The following is a 19,107-nucleotide window of genomic DNA, read 5'->3' as shown; positions in this document are numbered from 1 at the left end:
TTTCTGGGCTCCACGTGGGTTTTGCAGCCATGGCGGATGCAGCAGCGGGAGGAGCGAGGGAGGCGAAAGGTCCCACTCCGGATCCGGCCGCGCCAGGTGAATTCGGAGTCGCCCCGGAGCGGGCGCAGCGGGCACGCGCAGGAGGCGTGGAGGGGGGGGGGCTCTGCCGTTATTTCTCGTTCTTATTTCCTTTTGTTCTTATGTTCTATCTGCCCCACCTCTTCACAAAAATCTGGAGGTGGCAATATGGGGGGGGGCTTTCCCCCCTGGGTGGTCCTTGCAGGAGGGAGTCGGGAGGAGAAAAGCCACCCGTAGAGCCCCCTTGGCCCGTGGTAGTCTACCCCTGAATATCAGCTGTTGAGCGGAAGGAAGAGCGACGGTGCAGGGGGCGTGGGCATCCCCGAGTGAGACCTTTGTGATCGGCCGCTGTGGGGAGGAGGTAGGTGCTCCTCTGATCCGATCCAGCGGGGTGCTGAGGTCCGTCTCAGCCTCGCTGCAGATTTCATCAAATTTAAATTGTAAAGTTGGAAGGGACACTCAAGGGCCGTCTAGTCCAGGCATCCCCAAACTGCGCCCTCCAGATGTTTTTTTAAAAATATATAACAATTTATTAAATTTTCCAATTAGAACACATTTAAAGACATTAAACAAAAACAAACAAACATTCAAAATAACACAATACCATACATTGCTCTTTTTACCCTTCTCACAATCTTCTATTAACCATGCTCCGCCGAGCTTGACTTCCCTCCCTCCCCTCAATAGGTTTTCTAATCAGATCTTATCCCGCAGTTCCTTTATATCTTCCCTTTAAAGTCAATTCGCCGGATTTATTTCAGTCCTGCAAGTGTTTTTAAACTTCTACAGTTCTTTTCCATATAGTCCACAAATTTACTCCAATCTCTTAGGAACCTTGTTTCCCCCTGGTTCCGGATCCTGCTAGTCAGTCTCGCTAATTCTGCATAGTCCATCATTTTTGTCTGCCACTCTCCAATCGTCGGTAAGTCCTGGGTCTTCCATTTTTGGGCTAATAATGTCCTAGCCGCGGTTGTTGCATACAAAAATAATACATTGTCCTCTTTACTAATCTCTTGACCTATCATTCCTAACAAGAATGCTTCAGGTTTTTTGGGAAAGGTATATTTAAAAATCTTCTTCAGTTCATTATATATCATTTCCCAAAATGATAAAAGTCTCCTTCCTTCTCCTTACATTTCCAGCACATTCTATTACTCATTCTATACATTTTAGATAGTTTTACTGGAGTTAAATACCATCTATATATCATCTTCCAAACATTCTCTTTCAAGGCGGTACATGCAGTAAATTTTAATGTTTAGTTCCATAATTTCAACCACGCATCATATTCAATATTATGCCCAAAATCTTTTGCCCATTTTATCATCACCTCTTTTGTCAATTCATCTTTTGTATACCATTCTAGCAACAAATCATACATTTTAGACAGTAGTTTTGTTCTGCCTTCTAGCAACTCTGTTTGAAATTTGGACCTTTTATCCTCAAACCCTATCTTTTTGTCTTTTGAAAATATGTCATTTATTTGGTGGTATTGCAACCAGCTAGTCAGGGAATCTTTAATTTCTTCATAAGGTTTCAATTTCCATCCTTGTTCAGATTTCCTTAAAATTTCTTCATATGTCGGTCTCTCCCCTTCCATATTAACCTTTTTTACTGTAAATACCTCCACTGGTGAAATCCACCATGGGGTCTTAGTCTCTAACAGCAATTTATTTCTTTCCCATACTTCAAACAAGGATCTTCTTATCACATGGTTCATAAACCCTTTATGTGTTTTTTTCTTATCATACCATAGATATGAATGCCAACCAGCTCTGTTGTCGTATCCTTCCAAATCTAGTAAGTCCGTATTTCCCAGTGTTATCCAATCTGGTCCTCCAGATGTTTTGGCCTACAATTCCCATGATCCCTAGCTAACGGGACCAGTGGTTGGGGAAGATGGGAATTGTAGTCCAAAACATCTGGAGGGCCGAATTTTGGGATGCCTGGTCTAGTCCAACCCCATGCAATGCAGGAATCACAGCCAAAGCGAAAGAATCCCTGACAGGCTGCCATCCAAACCCAGCAGCTGAATTTGGGGTGTGTGACCTCACAAAATGTGTCCTCTGCAATGGAGAAAATAGTTAATATTAGAACACCTTCCCTGTGGTATTTAATAAAGACTTTGGAGGGCTGGACTCTCACCGCTGAGAGGAACCAGCTTGGCTGTGGTGCTTCCTGAGGGACCTCTCAGGCTGGCCTTCCTTGCAGGGTTGCTGTGAGGACAATATGGGGAGACAAGAAAGAGAGAGATTACGCTTGTGCATGCTCCTTCCTGCTTCTCAAATTAAAAGCGCTGCTGGTCCCCAATGGCCCTGGTCCCAAATTAAGAACCAAAAAGCCATTGCCTTGCAGGGTGAGGCCCTCAAAAGCTCCTTGCAGCATCCTGCTCCCAGATGCAATGCTTTTGAATCCCAGTTGCTGGAGACCACAGGAGGGAGAAGGGCTCTTGTGCTCAAGACCTGCTTGCAGGTTTCCCATTGGCCGCTGGGAGAACAGGAGGCTGGACTAGGTGGGCCTGATCCTTGGGCCTGATCCACCAGGGCTCTCCTTACATCCGTTTGTTGGAGACTGAGCCTGGAACTTTCTGCATGCAAACACACACTTCCCTAGTGAGCTACGGCTAGTCCCCGAAAAATAAAGCAAGGTTCTAGTCCTCATTGTTCTGATTGAAAAAAGGAAGGTCAGAAGCTGCCTTCTCCCGAGTCAGGCCACTGGCCCCACAAGTTCAGCATCATATGTTGATTGGCAGTGACTCTCCAAGAGCCTTGAGATTCTATTGGGGATTGAACTTTCTGCATGCCAAGCAGCTGCTCTTGGAGAGAACCACGCCCTTCCGCCTCGGACCCTGCAATGTGTGCTCCTCTTCCGGTTCACTTGCCTCTCCCTGGTGAGTAGGCAAGACCTCCGGTGATTCATTTTCGCTCTGCTCCTTCCGACAGTAGCCACCGCCTATTAGGGTGTGTTTTGGGGGGAGCAGGGGGGGCGCCTTCACGCAGGAGCATAAAACGCCCCCCTCAAACTACTTTCTGTCACCTCTCCACCCCTCCCATCCCAAATAACTCTTTTCCAAGTTGTGTTCTCCGGGAACTCTTGTCGCTTAGCTGATTCACAGGATGGCGTTTGTGTTAAAAAGAGGGGGCGTCTTTTGGGGGGAAGAATAGCAGATCGCCCTTTCTGACGTTGGCATTCAGCTGAAGCAATCGATGCCCACCAGCCCTTTCGGGGCAGCTCCATCTACCCCACCCTGCCACCGTGGGAGGGTGCCAAGCGCCCTGCTAAAAGGTGACTCAGATTTCACCCTACTTCCCCAACTGGCCCTCTTGCCTCATCTGCCCAAAATACTAGCAGTGTGTGTGTGTGTGTGTGTGTGTGTGTGTGTGTGTTCAGGAAGAAGATCTTTCCTCTGCTCCCTGTCCTAGGGGAGAGGTGCTTTCCCTTAATCTTTCACTTTCCCCTAAACTTGCCAGAGTTTCTCCCTCCTGGATCTTATTGACTAAATTTGCCCCTTCCCTTGGAAGGTGGAAGGTAGCGGACTCTCCTTCCTTGGAGGCTTTTCAGCAGAGGTTGGATGGCCGTCTGTCAAGGATTCTTTCGCTGTGATTCCTGCATTGCAGGAGGTGGGACTAGATGACTCTTAGGGGTCTCCACTCCAACTTTACAATTCTGGCTCTCTGGTGTGGTGGATTAAGAGAACCTACAGATTCAGGGCAGTGCTAGAAATTAGCTCACTGCCAAGCGTATTTGAGGCTGGCGCAGGTCCAGTTCTGACCACGTGGAGATTTCTGGATGCCCAGTTGGCGACTGGGGAAGGCAAAATTGCCACTCAGAGAACGATCCGGAAGATTTTCCTTGAAGCTTGGATTCGTTTTGTTTGAATCATAGAGTTGGAAGAAACTACAAGGGCCATCCAGTCCAACCCCCTGCCAAGCAGGAAACACCATCAAAGCATTCTAGACATATGCCTGTCAAGCCTCTGCTTAAAGACCTCCAAAGAAGGAGACTCCACCACACTCCTTGGTAGCAAATTCCACTGCCGAACAGCTCTTACTGTCAGGAAGTTCTTCCTAATGTTGAGGTGGAATCTTCTTTCTTGTAGCTTGAATCCATTGCTCCGTGTCCGCTTCTCTGGAGCAGCAGAAAACAACCTTACTTCCTCCTCTATTTGACATCCTTTTATATATTTGAACATGGCTATCATATCACCCCTTAACCTTCTCTTCTCCAGGCTAAACATACCCAGCTCCCTAAGCTGTTCCTCATAAGGTATCGTTTCCAGGCCTTTGACCATTTTGGTTGCCCTCCTCTGGACACCTTCCAGCTTGTCAGTATCCTTCTTGAACTGTGGTGCCCAGAACTGGACACAGTATTCCAGGTGAGGTCTGACCAGAGCAGAATACAGTGGTACTATTACTTCCCTTGATCTAGATGCTATACTCCTATTGATGCAGCCCAGAATTGCATTGGCTTTTTTAGCTGTTGCATCACACTGTTGACACATGTCAAGTTTGTGGTCTACCAAGACTCCTAGATCAGGCATCCCTGAACTTCGGCCCTCCAGATGTTTTGGACTACAATTCCCATCATCCCTGACCACTGGTCCTGTTAGCGAGGGATCATGGGAGTTGTAGGCCAAAACATCTGGAGGGCCACAGTTTGGGGATGCCTATCCTAGATCCTTTTCACATGTACTGCTCTCAAGCCAGGTGTCTCCCATCCTGTATTTGTGCCTTTCAATTTTTTTTGCCCAAGTGTAGTACTTTACATTTCTCCTTGTTAAAATTCATCTCGTTTGAATGTTCGATGTTTTAATGTGCTGTAAACCACTCTGAGATTTGTTCTTTAAACTCTAAAGCCTTATAGAAATGAAAGTAGTAATGATGATAATGAAACTCCATCACAAAAAAGGGGAAAAAATGACACCTAGAAATTCAATTGTGGCAACTGCAGCCTAGGTTTAAGGTGTCATTTGGCGACTAGATTATATATTTGGATTTCTAGCGCTGCTTCAGGGCCAGTCGGCCTCTGAATAGCAGCTTAGAGGCAACAACTGCATAGAGGACTTATTACAGTCAAGCAGAATACAATTTTTCTTAGATGAACAAAATAAAAATCCATGAAGAATGGCTGGGGGTGAGGAGATGGCTGCCTTTCTGCCCTGCCTGATGTCCCCTTGACCTGATGGAGAAAGAGCTGCTCTGGCCCTCTGGTCACCCCCCTGGGCTCTTTCTCTCAGCCCTGGGACGTGTGAAGCAGGCAGGGGACCTCTAACCATGTGCAGAGTGCCCTTCAGCTCTCTATATTGGACAAACAGGCCAAACCCTACGCCAAAGGATAAATGGACATAAATCTGACATCAAGAACCATAAGACAGAGAAACCAGTAGGAGAACACTTCAATCTCCCAGGACATTCTATACAAGATCTCAAAGCAGCTGTTTTATTACAGAGAAATTTCAGGAACAGACTGGAAAGAGAAGTTGCTGAATTGGAACTCATTACCAAGCTTAAAACCATGGAGCCACCTGGGATGAATAAAGACATCGGATTCTTATCTCATTATGCATGATCAAGCTTTCTTTAGTGCCTCAGCCCTTGCTTTCCCCCCACAGGACTAATTGCAGTCATCAGCAGTCGTTAACAGCCATCTACAGGTTTACCACTCCCATCAGCCCATCACCCATTCCCACCCACCCCCCACCACCCTCTGTATATATATAAGGGTCTGACACTTCTGTTTCTAGTGTATCTGAAGAAGTGTGCATGCACACGAAAGCTCATACCAAAATAAAAACTTAGTTGGTCTTTAAGGTGCTACTGAAGGAATTTTTTTATCATGTGCAGAGTGCCTTTCCCTCGCTTCCACCCAGCCTGAGGGGAGGAAGCAGGGAGGCCATGGTGGTTCCTCAATCCCGACCTGGCTGCTCATTCTCCCCTCCTCATCCTGCAGCTCGCCGGGGCCCCCGCCGGGTGGCTCACCAAATCCCCCAGGAGATCCTCTCGGACCCTGAGCTCCAGGCAGCCGTGGCGTCCCTCCCCAGCAACTACAACTTTGAGGTCCACAAGACGGTGTGGCGGATCCGACAGGCTCAGGCAAAGCGGGGTGAGTGTCTTGGCCGGGTGGGGAGATGGCAAAACTATGGAGTTGGAAGGGGACCCCCAAGGGTCATCTAGAACAACCCCCTGTGCAGTCGTCTCCTGCTCTCCTTCCTTGGCTGAGCTCAAGGCTCCAGTTTGATTTGGGCCGCTGGAGAGGTTTGGGCCCAAGAGACCATCACCCTCTGAGCCCACGGCGGCTGGTGAAGCAGGAGGCAGGGAGCCTTGGGGGGGGTGGGCAGAGCCAGAGTCAACGATGGGCAGAGCCAACTCGGGCAGTTAAAGCACTACGATGCTCCCCCCCAAAGGCTTCTGGGAGCTGTAGTTTATATTTATATGTAGTTATATGTAGTTATTTATATATTTATTAAGGATTTTCAAACAACAAAACATACCCCAAAAAAATACACACCCACAACAAGCAAAACAAAAATAAAATACAAAATACAAAAAATACAAAAATGCAAAAAATATAAAAAACAAGAAAAAACAAAAATTCTAACTTATAGGACTTATTTCCAATCTAATGGCTTCCTTTTTCCCTCTCCTTCTGCGATTCTTAACCTCACCTCTGTAGTAAAGTCTAAATCTTATATATATTCTACCTATAACTTTAATATTTCCTTATTTTTCTATCTTGTACATCTTATCCTTTTATATTCTACCTATATCTTACTTCTTAATAAATTTATCCACTTCTAACTATACTTTTCTCTTACCATTGTATTATCTACAACCTCTAATTTATCTCCCTCACTTCCTTTTATTCCTTATCTACTATACCCTTATTCTTTAAATAAGTTTTAAATTTCTTCCAATCTTCTTCCGCTGCTTCTTCGCTCCGATCCCGGAGTCTCCCGGTCAGTTCAGACAGTTCCATTATATTCCTGGGAGCTGTAGTTTTGTTCAGGGTGCTGAGAGATGATGGATGGAAGAGCCCTCTGTCCTCTCGGAGCTACAATTCCTAGAATCATAGAATCATAGAGTTGGAAGAGACCACAAGGGCCATCCAGTCCAACCCCCTGCCGAGCAGGAAACACCATCAAAGCATTCTTGACATATGCCTGTCAAGCCTCTGCTTAAAGACCTCCAAAGAAGGAGACTCCACCACACTCCTTGGCAGCAAATTCCACTGCCGAACAGCTCTTACTGTCAGGAAGTTCTTCCTAATGTTTAGGTGGAATTTTCTTTCTTGTAGTTTCTCCTAAATCCCCCTTCGCAGGGAACTCGGGAATTGCAGCTCTCTGGGCCACACTGGGGGCGTCTCCTAAGAACTCTCGGCACCCTTGACAAACTGCATCTCCCAGGATTCTTTGGACCCCGTCCCCCAGGCCACATCGACGCCAAAGCATTCTGATGTTGCTTGTAAGACAGCCGCGGCTTCCCCCAGAGAGTCATGGGAGCTGTAGTTTGCTCAGGGGGCCGAGGTGTTAAGAGACCCCCCTTCCTTGCACGCAACTACAGTTCCCAGGGTTCCCTGTTGAACCACTCTGGGGGTAGTAGCTCTGGGAGACTGAGAGGAGAGCTGAGAGCCTTGAAGGGGGAAGGCCGGACTGGATGGGACCCCTCTGGCCTGATCCTGCAGCCAGGCTCTTGATGCTCTTACCTTCCCACAGCCGTGCAGCCGCCTCTCTGGGGCTGTACATCCTTGTGGGGAAGCCCTGTTTCTGGAGAGGGGGGGGGCAGGGTGGCAGACCTTGGCTTGTGTGTGTGGCGGCTGCCGGGGGGGGGGGCTTGGGGGAGCTGGCACAGCGGCTGCTGACTGGTACCATCCGTGCCAAGACGAGCCGGCTGCGTGCAGCCATTGCCCAAGCAAGAGTCACGTCGGCCCGATGCTCAGCCTCCGCGTCAGGGCGATAATGGGATCGGACAAGGCAGCGTCGGCTGCCAACGGGCCTGGGAGCTCTGCCAGGCGGGGCTGCGGAGCCAGGCCTCTGCTTGCGTGGCGGTGGGGGGGGGGAGAGGGAGTGGGGAGGGGCCTCTGGGGGCAGCTAGCCAGGCCTCTCCGCCAAGCGGGCCCCATGTTGGGAGAGATGGGGAGCGGGGATGGAAGGCTCAGGGCAGACGAAAGGAAGGGCTTCTTCCGGCAGCGTGTGGTTAATCTGTGGAACTCGCCTCCACAGGAGGTGGCAACAGCCAGCAACTCGAAAGAGGACTGGGCAGATTCATGGAGGAGGAGAGGCCACAATCCGCAATGGATTGATACCAGTTGGGCCCCTCTTGGGCCTGATGCAGCTGCATCTTCTCTGCCTGCGAATGAATAGAAAATTCAGAGAATATTAATTCTCCTGCATTTCTATCCCAACTTTTTCTCCCAAGGAGCTCAAGGTGACCTACATACTTCTGCCCATTCCATCCTCACAGCAACCCTGTGCGGTAGGCTAGGTTGAGAGGCAGTGAGCTTCATGGCCAAGAGGGTATTTGAACCCTGGTCTTTTCTAGGTTCTAGCCCAGCGCTCTAACCGCTCGGCCACGCCGCCTTGGGTTGAAAGGTCTTGTCCAGCTGGAGTAGCCCCTTGACTCCTGGTCCTCTTCCCACCTTAGTGGCAGCCAGGCCAGTTTCAGCCACCGGCATTGCAGATGCAGCCATCCCATAATGCTTCGTGCAAGGACCCTGCAAAGGGAGCGTTCCTGGGTTGGGCTCAAGGCATGCTCAGAGGTTGTTCCACCTCACCCTGGTGTGCCGTGATGGGTCTGGGGGAGAAGGGGCACTGCCTCCTCTCTAGTTGCTCAGAAGCCCCCTTCCAGTCTTCTGTGCAGGGGTGTGAGGTGAGAATTTGGCCGGAAATGTGGAGGTCCAAGGCCCCCAGCTTTGAGAATATTTTTATCCTGCTGTTCGGCTGGAAAAAGGCCCACGGAACTGCTTCGAAATCGCACGTGCAGAAGATAGTCGCTGCCCCGTCAGGGTTGCAATATGAGAAGACGCAGCACAAAAGGAAAATGGATGAGGAGGGAGGAGGAAATGATCTTCCTGGGGATGTGAATTAGGCCCTCTGTGACATGTGTCCCTTCCTTCTTTCTCTCAGTGGCGCTGCAGATGCCCGAAGGTCTCCTCATGTTCGCCTGCACCCTGGCAGACATCATTGAGAGGTGAGTAGGGGAGAAAGAGGTCAAACATGGACTGGCCCCTGGCGGGGATTGAGAGCAGGGCGGAGGGTGAATGGGTGGGCTGGCCCCTGAGAGGGTGCGCTTGGCGTGAGTGGGAGGGGGCAGGAATATTGCATCCCGGTATAAATGGTTTGCTCGGAGTAATCCGTGGGCACAGGAGGGAGAGAGATTCTTGCAAGTGGCAAGCTCAGTGGGGAGAGAACAGCTGCTTTGCATGCAGAAGGTCCCAGGCTCAGCCCCTGGGCTGCATCTCCAGGGAGGTCTGAAACAGCAGAGAGCCGTGGCTGCCAGTCAGTGCAGACAGCACTGAGCCACAATCTAGCTGAGTAGAAAGCATCTTCCGCTGCTGCTGCTTAGACCAGCCCTTTCTGCGAGGGACTAGAAATGTCCTTTTTAGGGAAAGGCCCTGGAAAGCTGCTGCTGCTGCCAGCCAGTGCAGGCCGTACTGAGCTAGATGAGCCAGTGGCCCGACTGCAAGTGCCAGGTCCCTTTCTACAGGTGGCCACCTCTGCACCTGGCCTGGCTGGTTTGAGGGTCACACCTGGCAGGATCTGGCCCCTGTTTGCAGAGCCTCAGGGCATCAGAGATTCCTTTGCAGGCCGGCCAATAAATATCTATATATTCGTTTGAAAATTCAGCCCTCCTTCATCTCCCTGGCACCTTTGCTGGGTGGCCTCACGAGCTGGAGGGGGGTTGTCTGGAGGGGCCCCCATGGCCAGACCAGGGAGCAGGACTGTGGCCAGGCTGCCCCCCCCTTGCAGGTGCCACAAGGGGTGGCCTGGCGTGATGGGCCAAAGGAAGCCGGATCGACCACTGTAGGATAGCTTCTTTCAGATAACTTTCTGTCTTACCCCCAAAACAAACCTGGCCTGAATAAATTGTCCATTTCAAAAGGAACGTAGAGAAAAATGCCTTCTGCTGAGTCAGGCCATTTGCCCATCTAGCACAGTATTGTCCGCACAGGCCGGCAGCAGCGGCTCTCCAGGATTGAACCTGGGGGCTTGGCATGCAAAGCAGGGGCTCTGCCACTGACCCATCCAACCAGTGCTCTGGTCCTCCTTATTCTAAATGTGGGGCTGGCTTGAACAGGAATGGAGGAGGCTGGGGTGGTCATTGCCCCATCTTGCTCAGTGCTGTCTGCACTGGCTGGCAGCAGCTCTTTGGGGTTTGGGGGGCGGGAGAGTCATTGTTACCTCCATGTCCTGCTCAGGGGGGTCCCTTAGGGGCCCTGGTGAGGACAGGAGGCTGGACTAGATGGAATCATAGAATCATAGAGTTGGAAGAGACCACAAGGGCCATCCAGTCCAACCCCCTGCCAAGCAGGAAACACCATCAAAGCATTCTTGACATATGCCTGTCAAGCCTCTGCTTAAAGACCTCCAAAGAAGGAGACTCCACCACACTCCTTGGCAGCAAATTCCCCTGCCGAGCAGCTCTTACTGTCAGGAAGTTCTTCCTAATGTTTAGGTGGAATCTTCTTTCTTGGAGTTTGAATCCATTGCTCAGTGTCTGCTTCCCCCTTTGGCCCAATGCAGCGGCTGGTCTTGTTTTAAGGAGGGGGGGGTGCCAGGTCCCTTTTCCTTTCCTCCTCCTGCCGCAGCTGCAGCCAGTCCCCAGCTGGTGTGCTGCTGGCCCTTTAAGGGAGCTGGCCTCCCTCCCAGCATGGGGCCGCTTTCATGTCTCCGACTTCAAAGGCAGCTGATTATGGCGATCCTTTTATCTGAATGAAACCTGAAGCATGACTTTCCCTGCCAGCAGCTGCCTCTGATCCTTAGTGCTGCAGGCAGAGGAGGAGGAGGAGGAAGGAAAAGAAGAAGAAGAAGAAGAAGGGGGCTGGGGGGGCACATTGCAGGGCCAAATTGCCCCACTCAGGGGGCTGCTCTCTTGTCAATGCCGCTGCTCCTGCGCTTTGCTCAGGGCTGCTTCCCTTCTCCTAGAAGAGAGAGGCCTTATCTGCAGCAACGTGCCTTGGTGGAACCTCCAGCTTTAAAGGCACTCTACCACCCAGGGACCAGGAAGGGGAGATGGTTGCATCCACCCCCAGGATCCCCTTCTTGTGGCCATCAAGCCTCTTGCTCGCAGCCAGCCTTTGTCGACCTGGCGCCCTTTGGTCATTCTGGACTGCATAGAATCCTAGAGTTGGAAGAGACCCCAAGGGCCATCCAGTCCAACCCCCTGCCAAGCAGGAAACACCATCAAGGCATTCTTGACATATGGCTGTCAAGCCTCTGCTTAAAGACCTCCAAAGAAGGAGACTCCACCACACTCCTTGGCAGCAAATTCCACTGTTGAACAGCTCTTACTGTCAGGAAGATGGGGGCTGATGGGAGTTGCAGTTTGGAACATCTGGATGGGACAACCTGGTTGCTCTGCCCAGGCGTGGCTTCTGCTGGTCTGGATGCAGAAACCTCAGGGCGCCTGCCAGGTTTTGCCCGCATGATTCCCTTGACCCAACCTTTCTGTTTCCCAGAGATTGCAAAAGGGGGTGGCATAGGTCCTTTTAAATGCCCCTCATTGCCGCTCTTAAATGAGGAAAAAGTCCAAGCAGCAAGCCACAAACCTCTGTTCTCTTCCCCTCCTCCCTCTTGAGACCATCAAAAGAGCCTGGCAGCTGGATCTAATCCAGCCTCCTGTTTCCCCTCCCCGTGGCCAACCAGATGCCTCAATGGGAAGCCCACAAGCAGGGGCACCAGAGCCCCCTCCCCTCCTGCGGTTTCCATCCACTGGTACCCAAAAGCATCCCTGGCCTTTTGGCGGCAGAGCAGAACCACCATCCCGGCTAGTAGCCATTCTTAGCCCCCTCCTGCAACCTGCTTTCCAGGTCAACCCTGCAAGGGGGCATCCTGGGGGCTGCATTTTCTCTCTACTGTATCTCTCACCCCCCCCCTCCCCAAATCCCCTCCTGGGCTTCTCATGCCTTTCATATGAAACCTCTCTTCCAGAGATTACTCTGAGTGAAATATTCAGGAGGCCATAAGGGGGAGGGGGAGGACGTGTGGGTGTGTGGAAGGAGGGGGGGGTCATGGTGGGGCGGGTGCCGCCCACTCAGATCTTCTCAGCTCGACTGAGCTGCCCACCTTGCAGGGTGGGTGGGGGCGGAGGTTGGGGTGTGTGTGATTCCTCCCAGCCTGTCATCCTGTGACTCAACCAACGCAGGATTCGAACGTGGTGCTTCGTTGGGACGGGTACTCTCTCTCTCTTTCCCGGATATGTCGCCCTTGGAACTGGCTGCTGGGGAGGGCGGGGTCCCTCTGTGGCGAGAGTTAAGCAGAATGCGGCAGGCCAACTCGCCAGGAACGGTGCGGCATGCCCAAATCTCCGGTCTTGGCAGAGATGTTGGGCATGAAAGGAGCCTCTCTGGCAGAAACTTTAAAGCCCTCTCTCTCCACTCGCAGAACAAACCAGGACGGGGAGATAAGGAGGCTCAAAGGAGGCAGAGATGCGCCTCTCGCATGCCAAGGTGCCCACGGAGTTGGCATTGGGGGGGCTGGGAGCCGTTCTCACCTCTCCCTCCCTCCATAAAGGCATAAGCCTGCTGGATCAGGCCAGCGGCCTATTGAGTCCAGTCGTCCTGATCTCACAGGGGCCAAATACCCCTCGGAGAACAGGAATCGAGATAGACTGCCCCTGAACTGGGAGGTTTCATAATCAGAAGGGCCCCGTCTCCTGTCTTCACAGCGAGCAACTCTCTGGCAGGAACTGGGCTCTGCGGAGGCTTCCTGAGCAGCGGCTCCTGCGCTGGACTGGATGACCCTCGGGGGTCCCTTTAAACCGCAGAATTCTGCGATTCCAAGAAGCAGCAAGGGAGTCTCCCTCTAGAATCATAGAATCCTAGAGTTGGAAGAGACCACAAGGGCCATCCAGTCTAACCCCCTGCCAAGCAGGAAACACCATCAAAGCATTCTTGACATACGCCTGTCAAGCCTCTGCTTAAAGACCTCCAAAGAAGGAGACTCCACCACACTCCTTGGCAGCAAATTCCACTGTCGAACAGCTCTTACTGTCAGGAAGTTCTTCCTAATGTTTAGGTGGAATCTTCTTTCATGTAGTTTGAATCCATTGCTCCGTGTCCGCTTCTCCGGAGCAGCAGAAAACAACCTTTCTCCCTCCTCTATATGACATCCTTTTATATATTTGAACATGGCTATCATATCACCCCTTAACCGTCTCTTCTCCAGGCTAAACATACCCAGCTCCCTAAGCCGTTCCTCATAAGGCATCGTTTCCAGGCCTTTGACCATTTTGGTTGCCCTCTTCTGGACACGTTCCAGCTTGTCCGTATCCTTCTTGAACTGTGGTGCCCAGAACTGGACACAGTATTGCAGGTGAGGTCTGACCAGAGCAGAATACAGTGGTACTATTACTTCCCTTGATCTAGATGCTATACACTCCTATTGATGCAGCCCAGAATTGCATTGGCTTTTTGAGCTGCTGCATCACTCTAGGCGGTCGCAGGAAGGGCAACTGCTGGCCGAAGGTGTGGGATCGGAGGCGGGTTTGGCCACACCTCCGGGGCTGAGGGCGCAGCAGCCGTTCTTCTCTCTTGCTTCCTTCCTTTGCTCCCCCTCCTCACGAGGAAATGAAGGGCCAGGGGCGCATGCAAATGCCGTCCTGCTGGATTTGCATAGATCTCAGGCGGGGCTGCAGAGTTCGGCTTCCCAGGCGGCCCAGCCAGGGCCCTGCTGCTGCTGCCGCGGCGGCTTGAAGGCGGCTGCTATTTTCGGCTTTACAAATTTGCAGTCTTCTCGCAGGTGGAGTCTGGCACCTGCATGGCCCAGCCGCCAAATCTCTCTCCTGCTTTGTCTGTCAGCCCCCCCCCCACCAACACACAACACCCCACAGTCTCTGCCTGAGCTGCAGCAGAACTTAAAGACCTCACCCTGCCCCCCCCCGCAGCAGATTACACACCTCTCCCTGCAATTGATTATTATCATCAATTGCATTTAGATCCCACTGTTTTTCCCAACGTGGCAGGCAGGGTTCTTCCCTGCAAACCTGATCCCCACAACAACCCTGCAAGGTAGATCAGGCTGCGCGAGGCCAGGTGAGCTTCACAAAGGCTGAGTGGGGGGGGATTTGAACTCTCCCAGGTGCTAGTCCTCATTGCATCCCCACCACAGCCCCAAACGCAGCACTTCTGCCCCCCTCTCCGCAGCCCCTTCCCCCCCCCTTTGCTGCTGCTACTGCTGCCTGCCTTTCGCCCTGGGAAGGAAGGCAGAAAGGAAGGAAGGAGGGAGGCTGTTAGCAGAATACTGTAGTGCCCTGCGGCCTTCTCCAATCAGAGTTAATGATCTGTTTATCGTGTGACATTTTGACGGGAGAAGAACCGGTGGAGTTGAACCGCGAGGCGTCCTCTCCGCAGGGGCGGGGGGAGCACTGGCAGCTGCAGCCGCCGCCAACGGGGGAGTCCCTGGCCTGCCGGGTGCTGCCTGCCTTGGCGGGTGCAGAGGGGCAGCGGCCTGGTTATCAGAATAATCTTGCAAGGGGCAGGAGGATCAGGGCCTCGGCGCCCTCGCGTGCAGCGTTGATGCATCCAGCTGGCTTCCTTCCTCTGCAGCGCCCAGATAATCGGAGATTTTGTGCTGGGTGAAGGTGGCGAGGGGCATCAGAAGAGCAGCTGGCCGCAGCTGGATTGGGCCAAAGTGGGGCCCACCAGACCCCACCCTGGTCAGCCAGATGCCCCAGTGGGAAGCCATCAGCAGGACCTGGAAGCCCTCTCCTCCTTCCTCCTGCTCCATGGATTTTTTTTCGAGCCAACTAGGTGGGTGGACATCGCTGCCTCCGGTGGGAGGGAGTTCCACAGGTTATCCGTGCGCTGCATGAAGAAGTCCCTCTGTGGCCGACCAGGTGTCCCCAAAGCGAACCCACTGCAAGCAGGACCTGAGACCAGCAGCGTTCTCCTGCTCTTGCTCTCCCACATGCTAAGGTAGACTGGCTCTGCCCATGGAGGTTCCGTTTAGGAAACCTAAGCGACTGGAAGCTCTCTCGGTCCCCCTAGGCCACCAGTGTTCCCACAAGCAATGTGGGATTGCCTCCGATGATCATTTTAGCCCCTTAAAACTCTCCCTGCGACTTCGCGCCCCATCTCTGCCGCTGCCTTGTTGCCGCGTTTCCTTGGCCTCAGTCTTCCCCGTCTGTGGAATGGGAAGACCAGTCGTCACGCGGGAGAGTGCCGAGGTGGGAAACATCCTGCCCCACAGCGTCAGCCCCTCCAAGTGGCCGGCTCCTGCTGCCGATTCTCCTGCTCCGTCCAGGGGAGAGAGATCTCCTGTGCAGGATGCAGTCCCTGTTCTAGCCAGAGCAAGGCTGCGCCTTCTCGTCCTGGGCTTTTTCTCTGCGTGGGGCTGCCCCCTTTCTGGTGCTGTGGGGCCGGCTGTGGGTGTGGGTCTTCTGCCTGCCTTTCCTGCTTCTCCCTCCCTCCTGCATCTTCTGCCTCCGAGAAGCGCAGCCTCATTTTTTGATGAGCTCCTAATCCCCTGAATTGCAAACAGCTTTCCCCAATTGAGGAGGCGGATTAGCACACTCCGGTTTAATCATGTTGACATCTCCGAACTGGCCTGGCTGCTGGGGCAGCGGAGGGAGGGGGGCAGCCTGCCGGGGGTCTCCCAGCTGGTGGAGGGAGAGGGTGGGGTTGCCTCCCCTCGTGGGCATCTGGCAAAGCTGACCGATGGAAGATTCATGATAGATCAAAAGGCTTCTTCACGCAGCACAGAGTTAACCTGTGGAACTCACTCCCACAGGAGACACAATGATGGCTACCAACCTGGATGGCTGTGGAAGGGGGTTGGGTAAACTCATGAAGGAGGAAACGCCTATCGATGGGCGACTAGCCAGGATGGCGACGCTCTGCCTGTGTGGGCGGAGACCATTTATGCCGAAACCGCAGGCGGAGAAGGACCTCTTGTGCTTACACCCTGCTTGCGGATTTCGCATTCGGGGCATTTGCTTGGCCCCTGTCAGAATACTGGGCCGGATGGGTCATAGACTCTTCTGTGGTTGTCCAGATGTGCCTGTTCCCATTTCCCATCTGGGAGAACTGAGGCCAGAAGATGGCGACTGGCTTGAGCATGTGGGGATTCATTTGGGTCTTCCCCGGTCCAGCAGCACCTGGGTGGGCCCCAAAGCTGGGAAGCGGGGCAGAGCGGCTCCCTCTTTCCTCAGCCCACCTCTTCTCCTCTCCTCTCCTCTCCTCTCCTCTCCTCTCTCACAGGTTCACAGAGGCCGAGGCCGTGGTGATGGGCGATGTGACCTACGGGGCCTGCTGCGTGGACGACTTCACCGCCCGGGCGCTGGGAGCCGACTTCCTGGTCCACTACGGCCACAGCTGCCTGGGTACGAAGGAGACAAGGGCCAGGCCTGGGCCAGCCTCTCCGCTCGGGAATTAGAGGTCTAGTCGTGGTGTGGCAGTTAAAGAGGGCATCTCCACTCAGCCTTGTAGTTTGCTGGGTGGGTCACAGCCTCTCTCTCTCTCTCTCTTTCTTTCTTTCTGCCTGGCCTTCCTCGCAGGGTTGCAGTGAGGACAAACCAGGGAGTGGTGGGCAGGAGGTCCTTGGGCGCCCCCTTGAGCTCCTTGGAGGAAAGGCAGCCTTTGAACATAAAGGGAGCTCTGGAATCTCGGGGCAGGATTATTTCTGCCCTGCCTGCATCCTTTCCTCTCCGGTTTCTCCTTTTGCTTCACAGCGTCCTTGATTCCGGGAGCTTCTGAGGAACGGGCTGTGGCCCCGCTTTGCCCCACGGAGAGTATTTTGGGGTAGGGTGGGGGGGGGGGGCTCTGCTGCACTGGAGGAGGAAGAGGAGGAAGGCTTGGCTGGATGGGGGAGGGGGAGGCCAGGAAACCCGAAAAGAGGGCTGGCTGCCGCCACTGCCTTGCATCTCCCTAGGCGGAAACGGTTCTCTGGATGCTGTTGCTATGGCAACTGCAGCGCTGTCCCAGATGCTGCTAACTTTGAAGTCCGCCCAGGATGGAATCCGGCTCAAAATAACAGGGAAAGGAAAGGAAAGGGGGAGGGAGAGAGAGGGAGAGGGAGAGATAGAAAGGGAGAAAAGAGGCCATGTTAGCTTTTAAGGTGGATCTGCAGAATTATCACCCCGGAGGGAGGGGGGTGGAGCTTCCCTGAGCCTTCATCCTCTCTCCTCCCTCTGGCCCATCTCTCTGATTTTTTGGCATTGTTGCTAGGGCTGTTGCTGGGTGTGTGTGCGCTGGGGGGGTCACAGTGATGGAGTGGGGAGGGGGAGATCATTGGAGGGGTGGGGAGAAGCGGGTGGGTGAGGAGGAGGCTGTCAGACCCCCTGGCACAGGCGGATTTGAAGTGGGGAGGAATTTCTCGTACCTATTTTATGCCCGCTTTTCCTGGCTTCTCTCTCCTCCTCCCCCCCCCCCCCGCCCAAGCAACCCTCTGCCACTTTTCCAGGTCAGGGACGGCCTTCGCAGAAGGAGGAGCAGCCTGTATTCTGCACACACATACACCTCCCTCTCCGCCCCCCCAACCACGATTTTTCAATGCACCAAGAGGAGTAGGGCAAGCTGGGGGGGGGGACACCCCACCCTTGCCAAGTGGTACACCTAAAGGGCAGCCTGCGTCCCTTGGGGCAGCCTTTGGGAGCTGCTTACAGTTAGCAGGCAGGATGGGGGGCTGGGAATACAACCCCTCCCCCTTTCCAGAGCCCCAGCACCGCAGGGCTGTTGCGGGCAGGCAGACGTGCGGCAAGCGAGTTCTGAGTTCCGTTTAGGAGAGGTATAATTGACACTGCATGCCGTCCGTCTCTCTCTCTCTCTCTCTCTCTCTCTCTCTCTCTGGCAGTGAGATTGAAAAGCCATCCAAAGCGAAGCAGCACCCAAACCGCTGCTCAGAAAAGCCTCCTTGGCAAATTGCAGAGTTGGAAGGGACCCCCAGGGGTCATCTAGCCCTACCCCCTCGAATGCAGGAAGTGCAGATAAAGAATACCGGACAGGTGGAGGCACAGCTTTGGCATGGCTTGTGTCTCTGTGTTTAAATTTGTGAGTGGGCTCCCATTCCTTTGGCTAAGAGGGGGGCCAGGATGGAACCCCCCCCCCAAAAAAAAGTTCTAGGGGATTTTGTATGTAGAGACAGTGGAGCCGACTCCCTCAGGAGGTGGTGGACTCTCCCTCCTTGGAGGTCTTTCAGCAACTCTGCCATGTTGGGAGGGAGGATTGGGTGATGAAGTCACACCTGCTGCAAGGACAGGGGCGGAAATGGCTTTCTGTCGCAGAACAGCCACTCACGCAGAGGAGCGATGGGAGGTGCTCCTTCCAGAATGAAATCCCTTTGTGTGGTGCACAGTTTGGGGAGGAGAATCTGTCTCTTCTTGGAAGGTGTGGAAGAGTCGTGGGGAGTCGCCTCTCTTGGCAATCTGCTGTTTTTATGCCAGCGACTCACGGAATCATAGAATTGTAGAGGGACCCCAAGGGTCATCTAGCCCAGCCCCCTGAAACACAGGAATCGCATTCTTCATTCTTATCCATTTCTGCCTTGCGTTTCAACCTGCAAAGGAGCCAAAGTCAGCATCTGTGTGGATGTGCTCTTTGCAGCGGTGGCTGGGTAGCCAGAGCTACTTTTCTGCTCTGCTTGGCTCTCCCTGCACCTCATATGGACTAGAAACTTGATGGAGGTAGAGTAGTTGTCTTTTTCACTTTCCTGGGACTGGGCAGAAGGGAAGCCACACTTTGCCACTTTCTTCATCCAGCGTTTGTGCATGTTGCAATCGTGGCCGTGTGGGATCATCCCACCTTGGGTTGGTGGGGTTTGCTGCTGAGTAAGAATATTTATCTTAATGGGACAAGACCTGAAATCTATTGGATGAAGTC

General features: G+C 53.1%; 1 protein-coding gene across 1 annotated transcript in view; it reads left to right on the top strand.

Annotated features, from left to right (window-relative positions):
• The window catches only part of DPH1 (diphthamide biosynthesis 1), a 47,478-nt gene continuing 28,371 nt past the window's right edge, over positions 1-19,107 (top strand). Inside the window, exons 1-4 of the mRNA XM_035139843.3 lie at positions 1-96; positions 6,028-6,180; positions 9,200-9,263; positions 16,492-16,613. Coding sequence (XP_034995734.3) covers positions 30-96; positions 6,028-6,180; positions 9,200-9,263; positions 16,492-16,613 — 406 coding nt within the window. The 5' untranslated portion in view covers positions 1-29. The remainder of the gene's footprint in view (positions 97-6,027; positions 6,181-9,199; positions 9,264-16,491; positions 16,614-19,107) is intronic.

Source organism: Zootoca vivipara, chromosome 14, assembly GCF_965207765.1.
Source record: "Zootoca vivipara chromosome 14, rZooViv2.hap1.1, whole genome shotgun sequence".
NCBI classification, from domain to species: domain Eukaryota; kingdom Metazoa; phylum Chordata; class Lepidosauria; order Squamata; family Lacertidae; genus Zootoca; species Zootoca vivipara.
The sequence above is the reverse complement of the archived record's forward strand: the minus strand, read 5'-3'. Positions and strand labels throughout refer to the sequence as shown.